The sequence below is a fragment of the Pieris napi genome, chromosome 19, assembly GCF_905475465.1.
Source record: "Pieris napi chromosome 19, ilPieNapi1.2, whole genome shotgun sequence".
NCBI classification, from domain to species: domain Eukaryota; kingdom Metazoa; phylum Arthropoda; class Insecta; order Lepidoptera; family Pieridae; genus Pieris; species Pieris napi.
This window is the reverse complement of record NC_062252.1, coordinates 2,576,067-2,601,909: the sequence shown is the minus strand read 5'-3', so window position 1 is coordinate 2,601,909 and position 25,843 is coordinate 2,576,067. Positions and strand designations below refer to the sequence as shown.

Genomic DNA, 25,843 nt, shown 5'->3' with positions numbered 1-25,843 from the left:
AGTCAGGGGTACTAACCACTAGACCAATGACCCGAATTTGTGTGTTATTTGTTAAACTACTTCTATTTATTATTCATTGTTATTGTTTATTATTTTATCTTGTTTTCTTTTTTGTGATGTGTAACTGTTAAAAGAATATTATGTGTTTTTATCTAATAGGTCTTCTATTTCCTGCCTGCCTATACTTTTTACTATTGTAATATAAAATTAATTAACAAGTGTATTAGTATATTTTCTATAAGTGAATGTTGTAATGTTCTTTATGATACATAAATATCTTAAACCGTAAATTTGAATGTCTTAATGAAGGGTTTATTGACAACGTTAGGTATGAACAGGTAATATTAGGTACGAAGCTAGTTTTAGTGTATAAATTCACTTCAGGTTCTTTTAGTGACTACGAGACCATACTGTTTCGATCTTTTAAAAAATAAACCTTTTTTTATTTTATCTTAAGATATTTCAATGAGTGACATAAAACATGTATTAAGTTCGCGTTGCTTGCTAAAAATAGAAAGTTTTTATAATTCACTTATTTTGGAACATAGTGAGTGTGTTTAGAATTGTTTCAAGATTTTAAAACAAGTTAAAAGAACGCTTAAATTTATTAATCTAATAACTGAACTTAATTAGGAAACAATCGAAAATTAAATAATGACTAGATTGCACCATAAACAACAAGTAACACAACAATACTTATAAATTATTATCAAAATTACTCATTCCAACCGACACACTACTTTCGCCATCCAGCAAATGACATTCCTCAAATTCATTTCGCTTTTCATCGATTTTTTCGAAATTATTCTTACACAGGAAGTCCCCATCGCACACAAAATCGTTTCTATCTTCCATAATTGATTCGTCGAATGGTTCTCTAAAACGTTTATCGCCATCATTGTATTGATATCTCTCTATTTCAAAGTCTGGTGAAATTGTTTGCCCTTCGTTCACCGTTTCTTTCCCGAGAATATCTTCAGACTCGATTCGATTTATTGGAAGATCATTATAAGACCTTCCAACATTTTCATTTTTCACTTCATACTTGACTTCGGACAAATCTGTATTGTCTCTGTTTTCTAATAAGGGCTTCATATGCATTAGGTTGAAATTGGGCATCATTCTTGTATCCCATGGGTTTTGGGGCTGCTCTTGGGATTCTAAGTCGAGGTGTACATCTTCGTCGGCTTTTTTGAAACTGCCTAAGTTGTATTGTAAAGGAATGGAGAAGGAGGGTAGATCTAGTTGTGGGTTCTGTCTCGATGGTAGAGCAGAGATGTGGATAGCTGGAGCGGTCTGTTTGTTCTTTCCGTAGCTATTTTGATGCGCAGCTTCGGCCATGTTGATTATTTGCGGGGATGATACTGTGTTGGAAAATTAAGGAAACATTAAAATTCCTCTAATGTTATTTAGAAATTAGTCCTAAAAAGACATTTCTACATCTACATAGTTTTACAATCCGAAACAATTGCCTCGCCGAAAATCAAACCCGGCACCTTTGTAAATAAGGATATGTGATATACAGAGACTTTTTCGAAGCGAAATGATTTCAACTGTATTCTATACATTAAGAAAAATCAGTGGCGCGACAACCTCTTTAGGTCTTGGCCTCATTTCTAAATCTGTTTCATGATCATTTTAAAATCTAATAGGCAAGTAGGTGATCAGCCTCCAGTGCCTGACACACGCCGTCGACTTTTTGGGTCTAAGACATGTCGGTTTCCTCACGATGTTTTCCTTCACCGTTCGAGAAATGTTAAATGCGCACATAGAAAGAAAGTCCATTGGTGCATAGTGGATCGAACCTACAACCTCAGGTATGAGAGTCGCACGCTGAAGCCTCTAGGCCAACACTGCTCTTGATTCGGAACATTATTCAACATAATTTTTTATTTTTATTTTGAAGATTATGTTTTAAGAACTTACCTGGTATAGTAATAAAATCTCTCATTTCCAAGGCCAGTGAGGATGGAGACCGTTGTTCAGGTGATCTTGTAGACCTGGGTGGATAGCTCTCACAACCAGCCTTTTGTTGTTTGCGCCATTTTGCTCGACGATTTTGGAACCACACCTGAAAGTCAAATGTGTTAATTCATATAGGTATCTCTTTCTATAGTAATATTATAAAGATGAAAGATTTGTATGCTGTTTACGAATAAACTCAAAAACTACTGAACTGATTTCAAAAATTTCAAGATAATTTTTTTTTTTTTAATTTTTTTTCAATCTTGCGAATCTTCACATTAACTCTCTGATTTTTTACCTCTTACTAATGTAATCTATTATATATCAAAATTTATTAGTAGAGATAAAGATTTTTTAAATTTTTTTACCGTAATTGCCCAACTACTACTCAGATAGGTACCAAATTCCTGATTTTATTTGACATAATTAGAAAAGATAAACAAAAAATACTAGAGAAGTGTCTGGATCTAGTTGCCTGCGACTCTCATCCCTGAGGTTCCAGGTTTGAACCCCGGCTGTGCACCTTCACTTTCTATATGCGCATTAAACTTTGCTCGTACGACGAAGGAAAGAATCGTGAGGGAATCGGATAATTTCATCAAATAAATATATGAATATATATTTAATTAAAATTGTATGGACAAATTCATTGCAACGAACAATATAATTCACCTGAACTCTGGCTTCAGTCAGATCGATCCTCATTGCCAGCTCCTCCCTGAAGAACACATCAGGGTAGTGGGTTTTGTGAAATGCAGCCTCTAGTTGTTCTAATTGCACATTTGAAAATGTTGTTCTGTAAAATATATATTTTCTAAACAATGAGTCAAAAAGTAAACAGCTGTCCTTGTCTAGAATAATTAAACACACTTTTCTGTTCATACAAAAACTGTATTAAAAATCATAATTTAACAAATATATTATCCTTTAAGACTCATTCAAATAACTATCAAGGAATTTCGAATTTATTAAATTAACCAAAATTTTTATTATTTGTAACAATGCCAACTCACTGATTCATTTTTATATTAATTATTCTTATAAAAAAATTGTACGCACCTGTACCTTCGTTGTTTTCGTTTTGGAATATCGCCGGCCTTGCCACCTGAAAATAATATATAAGATGAAATGTTTCATTATTACCAGCGTAAGTATAAATACACTTTAATAATATATACATATATAAGTCACAACCAACTAGCTTAATTCGCCTTCAATCAATAGCCTAGCATTAGCCAGCCAGGTTATGAAATGTTGTTACAAATGCTTCAGCTGAATATTTTTCAGATCGCTAGTTAAACGGTGCTGTTTCGTTAAAATTATAGCTATTAATTGAAGGGCGTATTAAGCTAGTTGGCTGCGACATTTATACTAACGATTTTGCGGTTATTTTTAAGTAAATATATATTTATAAATAAATATATAATATATATAAATAAATATATAGGAGTTTACTCCTTTATTAAAACAATAAATGTTGCGCATACCTAAAAAAATATTTTTTGAAATAACATACTCGAATTAGGTGAATATTCTTCCTCCTCCTCAAATTGGTGGTTCTCTTCATCAGCGGGTTCCTGTGCTGGATAATTTTCCACTTCCGCTTCCGGTCGCTCACAAAGCGAGCCCGCTCCCAGACTAAAAGTGTAATTATAAACATGCATCAAATATTGTCGAAGTATATAATAATTTACTCACTAAATACCGGAAGTTAAATTCGAGATCAAAACTCGAGATCTGAGTGGCAAAATGAGGTTTATTCAGGTAAAGAAGAGTGATAACCTACTTTTTCTAAGCAATAGAGACACATATTATCTTCATGTCCGACTGCCCTCAAACCTGCCACGCCCACTATAGTTTTAGTCTAGAAAAGGTTTCTCTTATATCAGAAAGATTACGGAAAAATGTTTACCTATTAAACAAATTAGGGATGTTATAGCAAAAGCTAGTTGTCGGAGAAACGTCGTCATTTAAAATGGCTGCTGAGTCGAAGCCTGCTGCGCTATGGCTCTCACGACCGTCTAGAGATTCCTCCATCTTTAACAAAAAACATTAAATTAAAGCGTTTCCACCGCGTTAGCATTTAAGTTTTTTCAAGATAAAGTCTGTTCTCGAAATAAGAATTTTAAGAACCTTCATTTGCGCTAAAACCTTTCTGGACTTCTGTATCTGTTTCATGATCATTTGTCAATCTAATAGGCAAGTAGTCGAATTTTTGGGTCCAAGGTAAGTTGGTTATTTACGATGTTTTCCTTCACCGTTCGAGTGAAGGCGCACATAGAAAGAAAGTACAATGGTGCACAGCCGGGGTTCGAACCCACTAATTAGGAATGCGGGAAATCTTGTATCTTTTTGGAAAACAATGGCCCGGTGTGTGGTGACCCTAAGGTTGAACTAGAACTTCCTTTGCTCTCCTTATTTTTACTTGTACAGTTAAATTTGGTTTAAAAATTTGGTGTGCTTACATTTGTATTGTTGATTTTTATTTATTCGTAGTATTCTGTTTTATGATTACATATGGAGATTTTTTGGATTTCAATTGAATGCTCTTCACTACATAAGTGTTCTTTTTTTAATATATGTTAAATAAAATTAAATAAAACATATTTTATAAGAATTTCCATCCATACGCTGTTTGTTACGTGAACGACGGGGAAGAAATTTATGCAGCACACATCTCGTGATCTGTATTCTTTTTTATTTCCTTGTCTTATTTAGAAATTAAAAAATATGTTGTACTTTAAAAATTTAATAATTTTAAATAATTATAATTAAGTATATTACTTTAATAATTTTCACCGAAATAGGATTATGTTAAGTAGTAAAAGTCAAAATGTTTATTTCGTATAAAAAAAACGTATATTATTTTATATTACTACTAACGATTATCTACATAGGTCCTCTGTATCTTCATAATGTTTTGTAACATAATGCTATAAGAGGGTGATTGACCGCCCACAACAGCCAGTACTTGTAGTTAAATTGAATTAAATGCCTATAATTTAGTTAAGTTTATTAAATTATCACTAAATGAGTATAATTTGTTTCTTACGATACAGTTTTGTATGCGACCCCGGATGAACGCCATGTTTTCGCGCGAAAATTTTGACAGATTGTAACTTTTTAAAAATGGTGGTTTGTGCTTTGCAAGGTGTGAGATGTGCATTTTTTTTTTTTTTGGAGTTTATGGCCTGGTATCTAGACCTTTAGGCCAAAGTGTGAGATGTGCATGAAAATAATAACCACAGAATATATATAAGTGTGAATTAAAAATCTATTTTATTAGTATGCTGTTTTAAATTTAAATAATATTGTTTGTAAAAGTATAATTCAAAATATCGGATCTTAATTCTAATGCTATATTTTATATAGTTATATATCAAATATGCGGCATGCTTTATAATAAAGTATATTTTTAATTAAATGTCACTTTTTCTTAAGCACAAAGAGAAACCGAACTTACTTAAGTGCCTAAACGAGTTGGTAAACAGATGTTCAATGCGTTGGTTAAATGTTTAATACACAAATTAGTGCATTGAGAATATATTTAAATATTCATAATAATACTAAAAACACAACTTTATAACTATTATATACATAATTTTCTAAAACACAATTTAACATATTAAAAATGAAAATGTACTTACAGTTAGATGATTCCAAAAGCCCGTCACATGAAAAATAGCATTCTTATAAAATTGTGGTAAAAATCGTCTTGTAACTATTGTCACGTGGTCCCCAGTACTGAAGTGAACAACGATAGCCCGCTAGCGACGTATGAACAGCGAAATCTATAGAGTCGTGAGTGAAACAAACAGTAAAAATGCGTCAAACCAACTAGTACATTTTTATTAAGAGTTGAGTTCAGTCTCTTATTTTTCAACCCAATGAACTAATCGAAAATTATTAAATGATTCTTGTAGAACTCGTGAATTTTTATTTTAAAATAATTTAATTATTAAATTTAACTGTTTTAATAAAGTCTATCGAGTATCATAAAACTCATACAGATATCTATCTAGTTGTCACTGTTTTGTAAATAAACAAAATATGCCTTGATGATTTAGGCTTATAATTACGTTGATGAATACCATCGTTAGTATACTTAATATTACTTTGCATATTGCATGTTGTACTTGTGTAACAAGATAAATTTTACTGTATCAGACAGGACTCAGACAATTTAATATTTTCTATCCCTTTCTTCTACTTTGCAAACTTCATTACGAAACATCGACTTGCTGCTCGCTCACTACTCTATTCTCAGCTTGTCTCAGTGCAACTGACTTCTCCTCTCTACCATTACCAACTTGTCGAGACTATTTGGTTCTCTCCTATCCCTTTACAGAATCCAAAAAAGTTTCTCTAAATAAATGACTTATCACTCCACACCACCTCTATTCGCTTTGCCTAGAAAACCAATGACGTTTGCTATTACGCTAAACAAATCGTTATATAGCTATCCACGTGTGTCCGTCTGTTCGGTGCTAAGCCTGGCTCAAGGGGGAGTTGGGAGGTGATGACTTACAAGTGACTGTATCGCTGTCAGCCACAATACACGTTTAGTTCTTCTATAGAAATACTTTGATTTTAGGAATATTTTAATCCAAATTAGAATCAAAAAATTCATAACTTTTTACCGTTTTTCAATATCAAATTGATTTTTTATAACTATTTAAGTAAAAATGCTACCATACATTTACATAAGGGATCTGGAATGTCGTAGCCCTTTTTACCTTCAATGATTTATATATAATGCTTTGTATGTATTGTACTAAGTATATTAATATTCGGTAGTGGACTGATCAATAAAAAAAAGCATTTGCCTACCTGATACCTAATCCTCTATTTTAGTAGTAATTTTTTGCTTTTCAAAGCAACTAGTAAAATCTAAAATTGAAATTGAAGTGTAATATTTTTATTATTTGGAACATATTTTATGTTTACCATAATTGTGACGTATTTTAGAATAGATAGCTTGTAACATATACTATAGATATAGCATATATAAGATGTGGTGAACTTTTCATAAATACATAGTTTCTTCTATTAAATTACATCACAATTAAACCATGTACGTATGTGGATATGGATTTTTTTAAGGAATATATCACAATAGATATTTATAACACACTATACGTAAGGTCCACAACCTTCTTAAATAATCTATGTCATTCTAGCAGGTACTGTCTAAGCCGGCCTCGTGGCTTAGTCAACGCATCCTAAGTGACTTCATGAACATCGCTTGGTTTACCAGGAGGTCATGGGATATGATTTTCGACGAAACAAAATATGTACTAGCCGTCGGCTTAATATGCATTTTGTTGATAATGCATTTTTTTTAAAAGATCAGATGGAAAAGGCCCCATTTTCCGGGACTTCAAGTAATTATTAAGGCGATCAAGTGATGTTCCTAATTAAATGTTTACTTGTACTGTAGTGGGAAGCCACACACCTCATTGGGGCAACGATAATTTAAAGTAGTATCAAAATCTTGAGCGCATCAGCGAGCTATGCAGTGAGTATAACGATCGTACAATTAGTCATAATTTTATTTAATTATGTATACTTACCACGTATTTTTGTATATTTAAAGAATAACTAACTAGGTATTTTGTTATATTATTTATTGTTTACTTACCAAAAATTCAATAATAAATACATAATATATCATATTAGGCTACAAGTTTATAACGTTTTTGCTGTATATTTAGTTTTATTTTTCAGTGTATAATCTTCTGGATTAAATTCAATTAAATACTTTGTTCAAAACTTAGATTAAGATAGACAAAAGCAGTGTATGCCTAGTGGTTTCAGTGTGCGACGTTGGTTCGAACATTCCTTAGACCCAAAGTCGAAGGCGTGACTTCACTAGGTACCAGATTGATGAATGATCACGATCACGAAACAGATATCTAAAGCCCAGACTTTAAAATATAGTAGTGCCACTTGTTTTTTATACTTATTTCATTAAAAAAAAGTCTCAGCCTAGTTTTATATAAGAAAAACTGTGTCCGTTTTAGAATACGCGGGTAAAAGGAATAGTATCATTATTAAGATGTTACTACAGGCTAATAGGGACGTTATAAATTGTATATATACACATTTATATTATATGTATTATTATACAAATTTATAGGTATAATTTCGAGAAAAAAGCGTTTGTTTTGCGTCTATGAACTTAACATAACATTAGTTTGTTTGGTCTTGACCTTAAAACCCCTTTCTGCCCTGCCCCGGCTGGTCCCCTTATCCCTTAGAAGTTAATGAACAACCAAAGACAATAATTTATATAAGTTGAATGAATCAAATTGTACCAAGGCAACGTTTGGCTCACTCAGGCCTTACAAGCGTGGTGATTACGTGAAACGTCAGAGTTACGCCCCGAGAGTATAGCTAGACGCAGGCACTTTTCAGCATTTATAATCATACGATTTTATTTAAGTATTATTCTGTTGTAAAAGTTTCATCATCGGACATGGGGGCAGAACACAAATTTACACCTGTATCAACGTAGGTCCATCGTTTCACAACTGAGCGTTTTTGAAAGCAGGTTCTACCGCGCTCCATCGGTATGTGGCCCCACCTGCCCATTGAAGTATTTCCGAACCAATTCCACTTGGTCCTTCAACAAAAGCAATTCTCAAAAGGATTAAATATCAATGGGCACTGTTAGTTAACATCAGGTGAGCCTCCTACTGTTTTTCCCCGTTCTATTAAAAAAAAATCCTCTTCTTACCCGCCCTACGCCCTTGACTTACGAACTGGTAGTAAATGTAAATTAAGAATCAATCTGGCTTCTTTTCTGTTGACGTTCATAAGTGTACTTGGTTACCTAATGTGAATAAAGTCATTTTGAGTATGAGTTTCATTAAGAAATATCCATTAAATGAATGGGTTTGAGAGGATTGAAATAAAACACCAAGAGTCATCATGAATGTTAATTCATATTTAATAAATAAATACACTTTCGCATTTTTAAATAAAACTAATGTAAGTGACTTAGTTGTAGCAATTCTCAACAACATTATTATACAATATAAGAGACGTCGAATGCTTTTATTTCTAATAACAATAACTAAAAGATATATATTAAGTAATCCTCTTCAATATACATACATAAGTTAGTAAGGTTTATATTACAGAAAAACAATACAATGGTATCTGTATGGTAATGTGAAAATCTCGTCTCAATGCGAACACAAACCTATCTTTGGCTTCAAGCGAAATTTACAAAAGCAAACGCACGCTTCATAGAACCTCAAATTGACAGTTAAATGCCGGTAGATAATCGCTTGACAAGTTCAACCCTAAAGTTAAGTATACAAGGTTCAAAATTCAACGACAAAACCCTATATCAATTCCTTTTACATTGTAATGCATTACAATTTTTAAATATTAAGGAGTGTCGACCACAGTTTAAGTTAAGAGGTATACAGCGAAGGTTAAAATTAACTAAGATGACTCTAGACCAATAAGTAACACACAGTTGTTATATTTAGCAGGCTTACTATGTAATTTCGTTTTCAATATTTGCAGTTCCAAGTTAAAGAGAATTATCTGAATCATGGTAAAATGGTATATTTATTGGAACCCGCTTTTTGCAGTAGTATCCAACAAATATTCAGTCAATCAAGGATGATTATAAAAAAGTACGTTTTTACAGAGTAACCCTGCTGTATTTTAATTCTCTTGGAGTTTCTAATATACTGAAGAGAGATATGAAAATAAACATAAATTAAAATGTTATAATTATTGGAATCGGCACTTTGCAGTGCTTTCCAACAAATATTCGGTCAATTAATGAAAATCGAAAAACGGTACTCTCTTATAGAGTAACCCTTCAAATGTACTGAAAAAAGAAAAATAAACATCATACATTGCCAATTCTTAAAAGGGTAAAATTACTAAAATTTACATTTGAAGTAAAGTCTTTAGCGGTTGCGTAGTCGACACATTAAATTCTTACTCTAAATGGAGATTCACGTTAAAATGGACAGCGCAAAGTACAAAACGTATACAATAATTGTACGATTGGCTAAGTCAGTCGGGTTGAAAGTAGGAAACTTTATCGATAATAATTTCTTAATCGAATTTCAAAGAAATTATTATCGACAACAACCAAGCGGGTTTTGTGGTTCGGGCGGTTCAACTCCCGAAATTCCCGCTCAGCACGAAAGGGAACCCTTTCCTATCCGTATCAAATAGTAGAAATAACAAGCCTATTACAAATTCAACATTAGCTAGTCAACAATCTAGGTTATATTTATTATTTGAAAATGTTCCTTAGCACAAACAATACGTAAATCGAAAATATACAAATGATTGTATGAAATACTCGAGCAGCGCTCCGTGGGCATATTTGGAACTAAACAAATAAATACCATTTATAAGTCGCATCGTTCTTTAGAAAGAGATACTCGCTTTGTAGAGCGTCATCTCTGTCACACGAAACTAACAGTCCGGTATCTATTAGACGACAGAGACGGCGATATACGAAGCCGAAGCTAGCCGAGTATCTCTTTCTAAAGCACGATGCAACTTATAAATGGCCGAGTACTGTTAGTTAAAATCGTAAAATGACAACGAGTACATTACAAAACTTGTATAGTTTGCGTTAAGGCAATGGGAAAAAGAAAATGGCGGAACATAGCTATACCAAAGATGTTTATGAATTTGTTGGATTTTTATATGGGAAACGGGACGACGATTCATAGATAATTTACCTTACTCTACGTTCTATGGTACCAAGGTAACACATTTGTAAAAATAATCTTGAAATCGGATAAATAATATCTATAAATATACTTCTCAATGGACTGAAAGGAATGGTACGGACGACTATCAATATTTTAGAATACGAGATATTAATTTCTAAATCTAATAATTTCAACAATGATCGAATAAATTCGTTTAAATGTGCCAGATATGGCCGCTAAAAGTTAAACCATATTTGACCTTGTGCCGAAAGTAACTATTGTAGTGAATTTCTCAACGTATGTACAAATTACTCTAACACCCAGCCGGGTACTCGTAAACTTTTCAAACGTGCTATGGAGATTTTTGGTTAACCGTTTATGATTTCTAGATTTTTGTGTCAAAACCCTGCCTTCCTTACAGCTCTATTAGGTCAAGAAAAGAAAAGAATTATCAAGAAATATTCATTTCAAATTTCGTAGAAATAGTTGTCTATTTCGATCTACAGTAAGTCATTCAAAAGCTATACCCATCTCAGCTATCCATTTTCCGTCAATGTTATTTAAATTTTATCTTAAAATCTTCAACTAAACGCGTATAAGGTCACCTGAATCCCTAACCGGTCACCAAAGAGCAAGTCAAAAATAATGCTATCTCACTCCTTCCCATACAATTCGATTAAGTAAAAGCGAGAGGTTTGTGCTTCAGCTTTCAGAAGCTACTAAAATCTAAAAGGTATTAGGATGGCACTTGGAAATGATCGAATCCCTTCAAAATGGATTCGATAATCGCGCAAAGAAATAGAATCAGAATCGATTTACAGAATAATCGAATAATAACCAAATCGAAGCGATTAGACTTCTGTGCTTTTGCCGACTTGGCTCTTCGTGTCGGGGATTCCCGATGCGCTCAGTTTGCGTATTCGTGCCGGGAAAATACCGCCAAAGATACGACCTGGAAAGAAAAATAGTATCAATTACATCTAATCTAAGTCTTTGGTTTTAATTTATGTTATCATTATTTAGGGAGCGTTCAAGTATTACGTAACAATTGGGAGGGGGGTCATTTTGTAAAACATTACGATGCGGGGATTGAATTACGCGTTATATTATTTTCGACTTTCCAGTACTTTACAGCACATAATGGTAACTTTTAGCTATAAAGAGTAACAGGGTGGTCACGGAAAGTTTAACTATTGGGTACACAAAAACGTTACGGCGCGTTACACGAGGGGGGGGGGGGAGGTTTCAATAATCTCTAAAAATTGTGTGACGTAATACTTGAACGCTCCCTTGTTACTTAAGATGTCATGACGTAGACGTACACAAAGCCAAAACAGATTACATTGATAAACAAAGTGTATGAAACAGAAAACAAAAGTACATTAATAGACAATAAGAAAAAGAAAACTGAAATTAAACCTTAAAAAAACGACACTTAATATTTAAAAAAAAAAGGTTTTCCCGCTTCTTCAAATATTTCCTCACGTTCTGTTAAGGTGGAAAATATCTACATAAAGCAATAATTACTTTTATTATAATGTATTAAAAATTAATTAAAAAGTTAAATTTATTTATAGGGCGTGGGTCCCAAACCTTATTAATCATATTAATAAAAAAAACTAACTTCAATGCCTTCTGAAAACGAATTGTTTTTACTTGAGGTTTAAACGAAACGTAAATCAAAAACCACTCAACCGATTTAGACTAAAGCTGGTTCAAACAGACTTAAAGATCATCTGGACTTCTGCCAAGTTTATAATAAATTTGTGGACAAACATTCATACATGCACTTACGAAATCTAGCAATCATGCTCGGAAACCTAAAAAAACATACTCAATATCCAATCATACGGGTGGAACTCTAACATCCTTTTTGAGGTCGGTTAATAAAGTACTCGCTCACCCGGCGACCGTTGCTCGGGTGGATGTCGCGGTGACGTGGCGTGAAGAGCAGTGCGGCTGCCCTGCTGGAAGGAGACGGACATGCCGCTGTCCAGGGACCCCACTGACCCACGGCGCTGGAGCCGCTCGGCTGCGAGGGCCACTGGAATTTAGAAATGGTTTTTAGGGCTTCTTTCTTACATATGTGAAGAATTCTGCTTTTTCTTTTTTGTAAACATCGTTTTGTCTTTGATAATGAATTTAAATAAAAGCCTAAAAGTACGTTTTGATATACTTCAAAGTATATTTATGAACTAAATTAGTGAGAGCCAGCGCTGAATCCCAAAAAACAAAATTACTGGTACAATAATTGAGACTTAACTAAATATGAAAATCGAATCGACCCAATATGAGATGCATCACTAATCTATATTATTACTAGCAGACCGGCCAAGCATTGCTGTGGCTGAGGTTTTTGTCATATTACATAGTATTCAACTATTCAATGGAAACGATAGGAGAACACCAGTCATGGGGACCACCATGCTTTATTAGTGGTTATGCCATTAAATTGTAGCTTATTTGAAACATTGGTACTTTCAACACAGCTCCAACTGTTAGAATTGTGACTATCAAATAATAAACAAATATTTTGCAATAAAATAATATTGCGGGTATAAATTGAGATGTATCCTGTCTTTTAAGTTAGATCAAACTGCACACGGTGTGCAAATTTGAATGAAATCGGTTCAGTAGTTTAGGAGTCCATAGCAGACAAACAACGTGACACGTAATTTATATATATTAAGATTACTAATTAAGAATTTGACCGGTCCAATGTGAGGTATCAGATCAAAGCTGTTGGTATCTGTTGTCAATTTCCGTTTAAAACGTTTTCATTTTTAAATATTCCTATATATGTTGTGTATACATATTATTTATGCACATGTATGTTTTGTGTAGTCTAGGATACTTAGTGTATCTATATCTATATATGTATTAATGTAAGAATAAATAATTATTAAAACAAAAATTTCTTCTGAAGTTTCAAATCTTTAAATAATCCAATGACTCACAATACATACCAGGATCGTTGATGTCAACCAGGGAGTTGCTGAGAACGTTCCTCTTGATGACTGCGGTAGGGGGGCAGCCTCCACCAGGCGGGCGCGGGGCCATGGGGGCAGGGCACGAGGGGGGCGGTGGCACCACGCTGGAAATGTTGATTATTCGTTTTAGTTTATCTTTCAGTACCAATAAATTATATTTAAATAACATATGTGGTTTAATCATAAAAAAAAACTTACCCATGAGCATGCATGTGATCAATACATTGTTGGTGATCGATTTCCACATCTGCTACTCCACTGTCACGATTCTCCATAACTGAAATGTCATTAGTTAAATGAGCCAAAACCATCATACTATTTGTTTGCTGTAATATTACTTGAAATTCTGAAAATAATTAGATTTTCCTTCTCTTTTAGAAGTACCTATAAACTCTATTACTAAAACCATATTTTACTATAGTCCGATTTTTAATTCCGAGTGATAATTACGTACGTCATCACAAACAGTAAAAAACGCACAAGTAAAGATAACATTTTATTTTTTAGAAAGGTTTACTAAACCTGAAATTAGTAGGCAGTGATGCCAGCTAAATAATAAAATAAAGTAATTAAAGTAATTTCGGTCACTTGAGTAAGTATACATTTAGATTTACCTTTTTATAGGTAAAACATAAAAATACGTAGCATTTCATTTTTTATTGCCCTCAAATGGGTCAATTTCTTTTTTTGTAGCAACACTCATGAAATGTCAGAATTCTACGGAATGAAAAATCGGAGTATGAGTAAAAACTATAAACTAAGCTTAATAGTTAGAAATATATATTTTTTATAAATTTTTACAAAATCTTTGAAGAAAAACAACTCACCATTCCTAGCACTATTATTCGTACCCCTGCCCTTTCCCCTATTCAATTCAGCTTCGATCCTCATGGCCTCCATTTCATCCATTTCCGCGATGCTCTCGCGCAGGTCTTCAGCGAATTTGCAACGGTCGTGCTCGTTACGCGCATTGAATGTTGCCAGTCTGCGGCCGTCCACGCGACGGGACAGACGTATGCCGAAGGGGTAATCTGGATCGAAGGACCATTTTATGTTTTTATTGATTTACATAATTTCTTGGGGATTTTGTTATTGTTAAGTTACAATTATTGCAATTAAACATACTAACTTTTTTTAGAACATTTAGAAAGTTACTTACGTGGAACAGAGAAGAGATTCACCAACATCGCGCACAGCGGGAATGACTGCCTGAACGTGTAGGTCACTGACGACTTCTTCTTGCTGAATATCTTGGTTATCACCAGAAGATCATTGAATAGGAACACCTGTTTTATAAAAAAATGTTCATATACTTATCTTTTGAAATAAAGCTTTAATTTTTTTTTAATTTAGAAATAAAGTTTCAAAACTTTTAATATTAAAAAATTACTGTAGAGACTCTTAGTAAATATTTTGTGCTGTTACTAATATGTATTAGAATTAAGGTCTTCTATCAACCAGAGAAAAGATGGGAATTGATGAAAGATGGGACTGGGAATAGAATCTAGAAGCTCCAAATGTACGTTATGTATATATATAAATAAACACCTCTCTCTGATGCACCCCCGGGCGTTCCTTCTTATGTATGTCAGGTATTTCGTAGAGACGGCAATAGCACACGAGGCGACGGTGGGGAAGGGCCAAGTGCGGCTTCTTGCCCACTATCGTAGCTTGGACTTTCATCACCTGTAAATATACAAATAAATTGATTAATTAATCGTTCTTTATACTCATTTAATAATGAATATTAAGACCCTAGTGACCTTATAAATATTGTTGGAACATATTTTTCGTCAGGTTATTTTATGAATGTAAAAAAGCAAAGCCTTTCTGGGTTTTTCACTTAGGTTTCATTAGATTGGTTAAACTAAATCTGTATTTCAGAATAGTATGTGTGCATCTTAATATGGAATACACATAATTTAACTAATTTTTTAAGTGAAACTTCTTTATCGACATATGGGAGACATTTTGAAGCAAATCGTCACGTTTTTGGTTACGCGCCATGTTGCTTTTTGAAGTCAAACTTCTTTTTTAATAAAATTTGCATGATTTGACCCACTATCCCAGAAATACTGGGAATTTTTTTTTTTAGAAAAAGCGGCTCTGCTGGTGCATACTTGTGTACATTTTTTTAATAATATTTCTTACTTTTTAGCATAGCCTGCACTTGTCAAGTGTTTAGGTTGGGGAAAAAATATATTTTAGATAGAAAAATAGCCCTTATCACCTGAGTAACATGATCGCTGCCAGGTCTAAATTCGCTTGACTTCACACGCTCATAGATGCCAGCCAACATGTCCCTGTCGATGTCTCCACAGTCGTCGATGCCCCGCAAGTTGCGAACAAAGTCATCGAGTGACATTCGAGCTTCCGGTTTGAGATTCGGTGTGTGCAAATCGGTGTTTAGCATTATAATTGCGAACGCCAATACGAATATCTGAAAAAAATATTATGAACATGAACTTTTTATAAATGATTTGCTTTGGACGACAAACAATTACGTCGCTAAGTAAGTTGCTGCAGAGCGTTTTTCAAAAGTATATTTTCTAGTTTCCAAACAAGTAAATCTTTTAATGCTTCATTTTCATCCATTGATATACAAAAAACCCAAGATGCACACTCAGCGTCTAAAAAACGTCCTCAAAAAATGAGCGCAACATTCTAAATTGTGCGCTCATTTCAAATAGTCTCGCGTCTAATAAGTGGAGTCGATGTTATTTATTTTTATTTTTTTATAAATAAATTTATGTACTTTTGAACTTTTTTGTGTGTAGTTTTTGACAAATATATTTACGCTATATAAAGTGTAGGTCAGGAGGTAGCCAATTAAATTTTTTTTTTTAATTTAAAGAAAAAACTTTTTAACTGGATTAAAGTTATGTATTATTATAAATTTACAACTATTTAACATCCAACACCTTTTGTCTTCAGTCACCGTGACCACGCCCGCTGTAAAGCACCCAAAAAGTCGGATAAATTTAAAATTATGTTAAATAGTTGTAAATAAAAAAGTCATGTTCGACTCCACTTCACCTCGACACCTTGTCCTACCGACCACGGTCGGTCGTAAAATTTTATTGCTTTAAGTACTACTGCTTACACTGCGTTGTAATAACAACTTTAAGCAATTCGCGTAAGGTTGATTTTGCAATAATATATGCTTGTAACATATACTGTTATAGACATACTGTTATAGAAAGGGACAGAAATAGTGTTTCGGGACACTTTCGAGCGTTACTTTTATTCGAGACTGTGCATCTTGGGTTTTTTGTATATCAATGTTTTCATCGCACAAAATTTTTATTTGAAACTATACTGGTATTGTTTGGTTTTTCCCAATCACAAATAATTTTCAGTCTCATGCCGCAATTTTTTTTAATTTTTTTCTAAAATTAACTTTTTAAAATGAGCTTTTTACTTAAAACTAACCATGCGTTCAATATGTTAAGATGGAGTAACAAATAAAAGATCATACCGTATCCTGAGTACGAAGCCTCTGTACGAAGTCTGGATTGCACACGCAGTAGCGCCTTGCGAATGCCTCTACCAGCCTCTCGATCTTTTGTGCCTCCCCTGGCAAACGGAAATGCGCCTGATACCTGCGCAGTGCCACGTCTACCGCCATACCGGATAGATCCAGCTCGTTTACGAAACATCTAGAGAATAAAGAAAATTAGTGTATTTGTCATTGAATATGGAGCAACTTCTTTATCAGCCTTTTCTGTCAGAAATATGATATCTCTTTAGCAGTAAGAGCAAGCGTTCAATAAATAAGCCAATATATTTCTTTCTGGTCCAAACCTCAGTTAGAGAACACTAACACCGCTATTTGATTTGAAACAAAGTGCAAAAAAACAAAACAATTTTTTTAGATGTACTCACTCTAACGCAGCCATGTTGAACTGGTTCTGCAGGTTTCCAAGATATTCTCCAATCATCTGCTTGCTTAACCCTTTCCTGGTGATAAGGAATCTTGCTACTCCTCTCGGAGAGTTCTCCAGGAAACCACGTGAGATCAAGTAGCCAATACCACGCTCCGGCTTTTTGTTGAATAGATTTAAACCCACGCGATACTGACGTTTACGTACAGTTTCTGATACCTAAAAAACAATTTAAAGCGTAAAAGATGAGGTGCTTTCCGGCCCGAAGGACCATCTACTAAATATGAACAATATGGTTTATTGTAATATGGAAAATATATTGGATTTATTTTTCTAACAAAAAATTAATAGTGGCCCGACAAAGAGTCAATAGTAGTGATGTTTAGTAATTACCTTCAATGGCTGTTGATGGGTATGCTGATGCTCATGCTGAGGTCGACAACAGGCAGCGGCAGGTGGGGCTTCATAGTAGGGCGGAGCGTCCTGCCTCTTCCAGACATTGAACCTGTCAGCTTCGTAGAGCGTTCCAGACGCAGTACGAGTGTGCTGGAACTGCGGTTCTTGGATGTGGATATGGGGCTCCTAGAAAAATATCATTAATATAGAAAATTTGCAAATGTGAGAAAATTAAAAAAAATTATGAGGATTCTATTTAAAGACCTATTTTAAGTTAGCATATCTTTCATAATGATACAATAATAGTCAGTTGAAGCTATCATTAAATATGGTCGTATAGTATGTATTGGTTTTTCAATTAAAAAATACCTGTTGCCTAGGTTGGTACACCTGATGGTAATGCCTGTGCTCCTGAGACGATGACGAAGACGAGGACTGTACGGAGGACATAGACCCCCCTCTCACCACCGCACCCCCGCACTCAGCTCTTCGGAGCGACACGGGGCTTTCCGCACTGAGGGCAAAACTATTTAATTAGTAACAATATCCCTCCTTGTATAAGTGAAAAAAAAAGAAAAATGTTTATTTGTAACGGATAAATAATATTTACTTAATACAATTTTAGCAATATAACTTACTTGAGTGTAATACTACTTGTCCGTTTTGGCACTTCCGGCGGATGTCGTCTCGCATTTGCCGCCTGGATTGCGGCTAGCTGCTGCTGTTGCCGCGCTGTTGGGGACGACAGTGGTTTACCACCGGAGGACAGTAGGTTCCCGTATATTGGACCTGAGAGTATGTGTATTTGTGAGTTCAGAATAATGAAATAAAATATCAAAACATTTGAGGTGTGAAAATTTTGAGCAAATCTAAAGGTAAAGGTACTGTAAAAATATTTAACCGACTTCAAAAAAGAAAATAGTTTGTGAATATGTGATAGGGTAAAAAAATGTATGGTAATTTTTGAAAATTACTTTTCTTATTTTGGACATGGAGGTCCAAACCCTTAAAGATATAATCAATTAAACCTCTGAAACTTTAATTCGTAATTAATGAATAAAAAAACGTACCTGAGTTATTCAACAATTGATGGTTGTGTAGAGATTCGTTATGTGATGAGGATGTCGATATGTTTGTCACTGAACCGCTCACGGAACAGCTACACACCTGAAGAAAATAGTTATTTATTACACATAAAATAACATAGGTAAGGTGGAGCTAGTATTGTGTTGCAGCGCGCACTACTCTTTTTCTTATCCAGATGGAATATGGTCAAAAACCGAAAGAACTGGCCAAAAAGGTAGACCAAAAGAGCGATGGGCCGACTAGGATGAAAGTAGCTGGAAACAATTGGATGCTGACGGCAAAAGATAGAATAGCCTTTTTCCGGACTGGGACCGTATCTAAGAATAATAGAATTGTATACCTAGTTTTGTATATTAGAGGTGCATAAAGACACGTAAAATAACAAAAAATTCAATTGTCTTTCCGACACAAAGAAAACACAATTTAACATAAGCAAGTGCTATACTGATAGGGATAGAATATATATAAAAAGTTAACCAAAAAAATATTAACGCTAAAAAGCAAATCAAGTTAAATATTACTGACGAAAATTATATGTATCGCTTAAATATTTGTACACATTTATAAGTATACCGTAGAACATTTATAGTATAGTCCCAGTTTAAAAGAAGACACTTTCTTGCTTAAGGTCCTATAAAGATTTCTGTAGATGCCATTGATATTTTTTTCTTTATATCTTTTACACTTAATTATTTTTGGAATAGAATAGAAAGATCTACAGAGAAGCTCTACTTTCTGTTTTTCTTTTACACGAAATCGAGATTTTATATTTCGTATAAATTCAAAATTCACAAAATTTAAAACTGTTTATTTTACACTATATAGTTACTTAAATTATATACAATGTGTAAGTGGGCTTTATGTATGTGCGTGTGAATGTGTAATATTATATAATAACAGCCATTAAATCCTTCACTTCTGTGTTAGTCAAGTTTTGCAGCTGTATAATTGTTTTTTTTTTTTTTACTTGGGGAAATGCATTGCGCATACCCTACCGCGGTGCGACTGCTTAGTGCGGGAGGGTTATGTGGGACTCGCGAATGTGCATACCCACTAAAACCCCAAGGCGCCACCAACAATCGCCTTAGGCGGGATGCGGTAACAGCAGAGCCTTATCCGCTTAGCTGAATAATTGTTGCTACAACCTACGCAGTCTAAGAGGGTAAATATTAATATAACTTTATTTTACAATAGAAAAAGTATCAACTAAATATTAAGCCCTTTTTTAGAAAGTTATTATATATATTATATTATATACTTTTTTATTAGTGCTTTCCTCAACAATGTAATTACAACGTAAAGCTTACGTATGGTGAGATTTTCATTTTTGGAATATAGTACTGGAAATTTGTGTCACTTTTAATTGTCATTTTACTATCGTAACATTTTATTACGTAAAACTGCCTAAATACTTCCATTTATAAAATATAGATTAATTTGAAATATAATTAGTGATGTTCTTAATGTACGCCACTAACGTAAAATTATCTAGATAATTTGCTTTTATAATCATTCTTCGCGATTCTTATCTCTTATCATCATAGTAAATCATCAAATTACTCACAAAAATTTGTAATATATGAACTGTGTTTAGCCTTAAAACTTAAAAATTTTCCGTGTTTTTTTGTGTGTTAATAATAAATTAATGTTTATAAACATAAAAATACGACTTTGAATACATAAATAAAACATTAATTAAAGTACGTTTAATGACATTGAACGGTAATGCTATTATTGTATGTAATGTACAATACTTTTTAATACAAAATAAAATTCAATACTGTAATATTGAAAGAGAGGTTATATTTGTTATCTTTTAAAGGACTCACTGACGTAATTTAGGGATTTTTCATTCAAATTTTGGGACAGAACTCGCTATAGATTAAGACATTTATATATTTCTATTTGCCTCTATTGATTTATTTTCACAGACTAAAAAGGTATTAAGGTGTGACATACACAGTCATAATTAGCGTTAATAGGCTTAACGTAAATACCTTAATAAATATTATTATATAAAATAATTAAATCAGTGGCGCTACAACCTTTTAGGTCAGGGCCTCATATTTCTGCATCTGTTTCATGATCATTTATCAATCTAATAGGCAAGTAGGTGATCAGCCTCCTGTGCTTGACACACGCCGTCGACTTTTTGGGTCTAAGGCAAGCCGGTTTTGTCACGATGTATTCCTTTACCGTATGAGCGAAAGTTAAATGCGCAGATGGAAAGAAAGTCAATTAATGCATAGCCGGGGATCGAACCTACGACCTCAGTGATGAGAGTGGCACGCTAAGCCACTAGGCCAACACTGCTCTTATTACAAAGTACTTATTTTATCGTATGCGAGAAATCGAATTAAAGTAGTTTTTATGAGTAAAATGATAATAAAGTTTATCTTTTATGTGATATAATAGAAAAAAGTGTATTTCATCAATACATAGTTTAAAAATGAACCCCTACATACTCAACGTACACAAAAAAAACACATACTAACATCAAACTGTGACTTTCCACACCACAACGGAACCCGTCCACTTTTCAAGAACCAAAAATGTTTATTTCTAACTATTTTATTTATCAAAATTTTATTTCTATACGGCTCCATAATCACTGTTAAACGTTATAACTGTACAACGATACTATTATTACTGATAATGACCGTATAAATTTAAGAGATGACGCTGGTAAAAGTATAGAGGAAATTACGCTTTAAGACTTGACAATAAAGGTCAAAGCTGTGTAAAGTTAAGAAACATCAAGTTACTGTGTGATACGGTAATTACGTAGACAAACATATTAGCATCCGCGTTCACGAATTAATGAAAATAGGCATTGTTTAATATATATTTTATAATTAAAATTCTATAAAGACAAATTTGCATACCATAATAAGTGAAGTTTAGTTTGTACCAACATAACATTTTTGTACTAGATTCTAGCAAATAAATTATTATTAATATAATACATATAACGGTTCTTAATAATCTGTAAATTACGCGCAATAACGGAATCACAATTCGCGTCTTTCGATACGTGGAATTAGGTTAGCGAGAGATAACGTAGTGTCAAGAAGTTAGTAATTAGTTTAGGTTTTTAACGGTTGTGTTTGAGATACTATTTATTTATAGAAATCATAATTATCTAACAATCAACAAAACAAACAAGTTTCATTCATCGTTATTTACTTTTTCTTTTGAAAATTAAGCGTCAACTTCAGCACAACAAGTATTTAGGTCTGACCTCAGATTTCTTTATCTGTTTCGTTATCAATTGTTTTTTTCTTATAGGCAAGTAGGTGAACAGCCTTCTGTGCCTGACACACGCCGTTCACTATGTCTCTAAGGCATGCCGGGTTCCTCAGGATGTTTTCCGTGCGAGCGAGTGTTAAATGCGCACATAGATATACATATTCCATTGATGTACAGCTGGGATTCGAACCTACGACAACAGGGATGAATTTCACACGCTGATACCACTAGGCCAAACACTGCTTTATATTGCATATTGTTACAATCGAGAAATAATTTATTTTTTATGAAAATATGTTACAAAATTGTAACAATTAAAAAAAAATTACTTACTCCGCTATCTGCGTCTCCCCTGTGCGGTATTTCACTTGCGATCATGTGTATCTGATGCGCCGACTGCTGGACTCTAGCCACCATCGCATCAACATCGTTCGAGTCACAGCCGATGTGGTTGCTGGAATTATACAAGCAATTAAAATAAGCAAAGTTTTTATTGAATTATACTACAACACATGTACCAAGGTTGTACTTTTTGCACACTAAGACTTTCGTAGTTTTATAAGCATGACGATTGCCTTAATAGTCGCCCAAAAGTATAGCCAAACCAGGCACTCTTCAGCATTCTATTTAAGTAAGAGTGAAAATAATATTCTCTAATATTTAAAGCATCCCCGAGAACCAAACCATTAATTACAGCATATTAAATATTAAACTGAAAAATATTTATGACTTATTAAAACACGTCGTTCAAAAGACGTCCCTTATCATCCTATAAAAATATTTCTTTAAAGTTTCGCTTTCCCCAATTTTGTTTCGTACTAATTTACATAAATATTTCATTTATATAACAATAAATATATAAGCTGAGAATGCAATAAGGAAAAACCAGTTTTTTTATGAATTGATAACTTAATAAACGCCAATAAATTATCAAATTTAGATAAAATATGTAGAATCTTAAGCCCAGAGTACGTACGAAAAGTACGAACTGACAAAAAGTCTGCTTTATGTCAGTTCCTCAACTGTAAGAAATAATAAGTATTTTTGTATATATTTAAATCTTAATCTTGATTTTTCTATGTGTATATATGTTAACGTAAAATTGTAAACACCGTTAGATTGTAATCTATCTCGCGAGATTATAAACTCTCGAAAGATTGTGAACCTCAGCGTACTGCTTACAATTTAACGTATTATTATTCGGTAGATTGTACTACACTAACTTAGTTATCATTCAAACTTCTTTGGTCAATTACAGATTAATTTTACTTCCCAACAATTTCATATAACTACCGAATAATAATACCTTAAATTGTAAGCAGTTCGTTGAGGTTCACAATCTTTCGACAGTTTACAATCTCGCGAGATATATTACAATCTAACGGTGTTTACAATTTTACGGTGGCATATATTTGTGAATTAATGTAAACAGTTGCCGCATTGGAGTAATCTATAATGGTAGCTTATTTTGTTAAAAATAAACATAAAATATTGACATTTATTTTCATAAAAAAAATATTTTCGGCCGTCATTCATACTTAGTCAAACTAGTAGATCTACTTACCCCATGTCGACATCATGTCTCTCCCGTAGTGACATGGACCGCATTGGCCTGGTGAGCGCCAGAGACTTCTCCACACCCGCCGGGCTCTTTTGTAGCATTGTATTCGCGTAGATATCGTTGCCTAAAAATGTAATTATGATTTATTATTGATATGGTAGATAGTACCGGTGACAAAGCTGGTGCTTTCCTCGCTCAACCAATAAGTATACAGCGAGGAAATACTGCCAGCATTAAAGGTACACTGCCACAGGGACCATTTTTATAATTATTATTATTACGTAGGTTAAGAATATTGTAAATATATATATTTGTGTGTTATAAATAAATATTAATAATGATATATGACAACCAGTATATAGGCCATAATAATAAGTTATGCCTAACTTTTTACGGACCGTTTCTTATACGAGCTGTTAATTGTAATACGACAACCGAACCATTGAAGAGTTGCTGATCTAGATAATTGAACAGATCGGACAGAATTTAAAAAAATCTAGTTATATTTTTAAATTATATAAAATACTAGCTGATCCGGCAAACGTCGTTTTGCCATGTTTATCATTTATGGTTATTGTGCCTCACTCGACATAGATAGGTATAGTGTGTCTTATATATATCTGTGTCTACAAAAAATATTTATAAGATCTACAATTACTTAGAACATTTTATGGTTCTATCTTTAATAGTTTAGGCAGGGTACGCAAAATAAGTAACTTTTTTGGTTGATTTTTTACACCTTGTGTCCGAAAAACCCTAATATCTTACGGAACCCTATTTTTGTTCAAAATTAAATATAGCCTATATTACTCGTGGATAATGTAGCTTTCGAATGGTGAAAGAATTTTTAAAATCGGTCCAGTAGTTTATGAGCCTATTCATTACAATCAAACAAACAAACAAACAAAGTTTTCCTCTTTATAATATTAGTGTAGATAAACAAACTTAAGGACCATATTATAAAACTCGAACCTAGTAACATATGTGAAACCATTTTTTTTTTTGTAAATTTTGACATTTAGACAGCGCTCATATTGACTTAAAATATTTTAAAATGCCCTTTTGAAAAACAATAATTATAAAGCTATTTAACTCACCGTTAATCATCAAATGATCGCCATCCTGCATTCGTCGAGCATTCGAATCGGCCGCCTTAGCCATAGCAGTAATAGCGCTGAATTTCTTTAGAAGCTGCCGCCTTCTAAACGCGCGTTGGATCGTCACCGCGGCTCTGCGCGCGCGCAACCCACCGTATCGTCTCTCCAATATCTCAACTTGCTTGTCCAACAAATCTTGTGACATTTCATACCGACTGAAATTGTAATTAGACTTTTATAATTTTGTTTTGTCGTGATTAGGTCGTAATGTTAGTGAACTAATTTCATGGTGTCATTATTAGGTAACATTCAGAATCGAGACTTATCGCTTTTGACATTCCCGACTCTGGATCTAATGGTCAGATACACCGTAAAGTAAACAGTGTCTTCACAATTAAATTAAACACTTCTTAATTGATATAAACACGAATTTATTACATTTTTTACATAGCCTGATTTCACACAGTCAGTATGAAAATCTCGCGTATGGAAATAATGTAATAAATTATTTTATTTCCTTTAATATTTTTTTTTAATATGTCAGTAAATTTAGTATAAAAGTATAGTGCAAGGCCGAATACAGTATGGAGAAGACGCTAAGGAATGATCAGAACTTGTCAAATATACTAACAGCGATGTGATTTTTGCAGGTGGATTAAGGCACATGTTGAAGAATTAAGCATGTAAGGAATTCATTGAATACCCTCAAGATATTTAACTATTATTTTCATATTTCTGTTAACATTTTATCTGTACTAATAATATGAAATAGCAATTATTAAATGTCACAAATATAATTCATTACAAAATAAAACTTTTAAATAATAAGTGTTTAGCTGTGGGAAACCGCGATTCCATCAGTTTGAGTAGTTAAAGTATTTTGTATGTATTTTTCCTTTGAATCATATAATATTGT

The 25,843-nt window shown here is 33.4% G+C and overlaps 2 protein-coding genes across 9 annotated transcripts in view; both read right to left on the bottom strand.

The window, feature by feature from the left end:
* Positions 1-586: 586 nt before the first annotated feature.
* LOC125059236 lies at positions 587-5,748 on the bottom strand. The gene is made up of 7 exons (XM_047663562.1): positions 5,613-5,748; positions 3,878-4,002; positions 3,482-3,603; positions 3,025-3,070; positions 2,638-2,761; positions 1,927-2,071; positions 587-1,364 (listed from the first exon to the last, which is right to left on the bottom strand). The coding sequence occupies exons 2-7, from the start codon at positions 4,000-4,002 to the stop codon at positions 697-699; spliced, it is 1,230 nt and encodes a 409-aa protein (XP_047519518.1). The 5' UTR covers positions 5,613-5,748; the 3' UTR covers positions 587-696.
* Positions 5,749-8,893: 3,145 nt separating this feature from the next.
* The window catches only part of LOC125059403 (IQ motif and SEC7 domain-containing protein 1), a 164,543-nt gene continuing 147,593 nt past the window's right edge, over positions 8,894-25,843 (bottom strand). For 6 of the 8 annotated variants that reach the window (XM_047663808.1, XM_047663815.1, XM_047663809.1 and 3 more), the window contains 17 exons: positions 24,928-25,142; positions 23,834-23,954; positions 22,603-22,723; positions 19,005-19,101; positions 18,573-18,723; positions 18,304-18,448; positions 17,932-18,120; positions 17,540-17,757; positions 17,133-17,313; positions 15,885-16,094; positions 15,203-15,340; positions 14,814-14,940; positions 14,482-14,685; positions 13,853-13,931; positions 13,622-13,758; positions 12,568-12,708; positions 8,894-11,616 (listed from right to left, as the gene is read on the bottom strand). In XM_047663808.1, the coding sequence (XP_047519764.1) occupies positions 11,516-11,616; positions 12,568-12,708; positions 13,622-13,758; positions 13,853-13,931; positions 14,482-14,685; positions 14,814-14,940; positions 15,203-15,340; positions 15,885-16,094; positions 17,133-17,313; positions 17,540-17,757; positions 17,932-18,120; positions 18,304-18,448; positions 18,573-18,723; positions 19,005-19,101; positions 22,603-22,723; positions 23,834-23,954; positions 24,928-25,142 (2,575 nt within the window). In that variant the 3' untranslated portion in view covers positions 8,894-11,515. Of the gene's footprint in view, positions 11,617-12,498; positions 12,709-13,621; positions 13,759-13,852; positions 13,932-14,481; positions 14,686-14,813; positions 14,941-15,202; positions 15,341-15,884; positions 16,095-17,132; positions 17,314-17,539; positions 17,758-17,931; positions 18,121-18,303; positions 18,449-18,572; positions 18,724-19,004; positions 19,102-22,602; positions 22,724-23,833; positions 23,955-24,927; positions 25,143-25,843 lie in introns of all 8 variants that reach the window. The other 2 variants (XM_047663814.1, XM_047663810.1) reach the window with 2 other exon arrangements.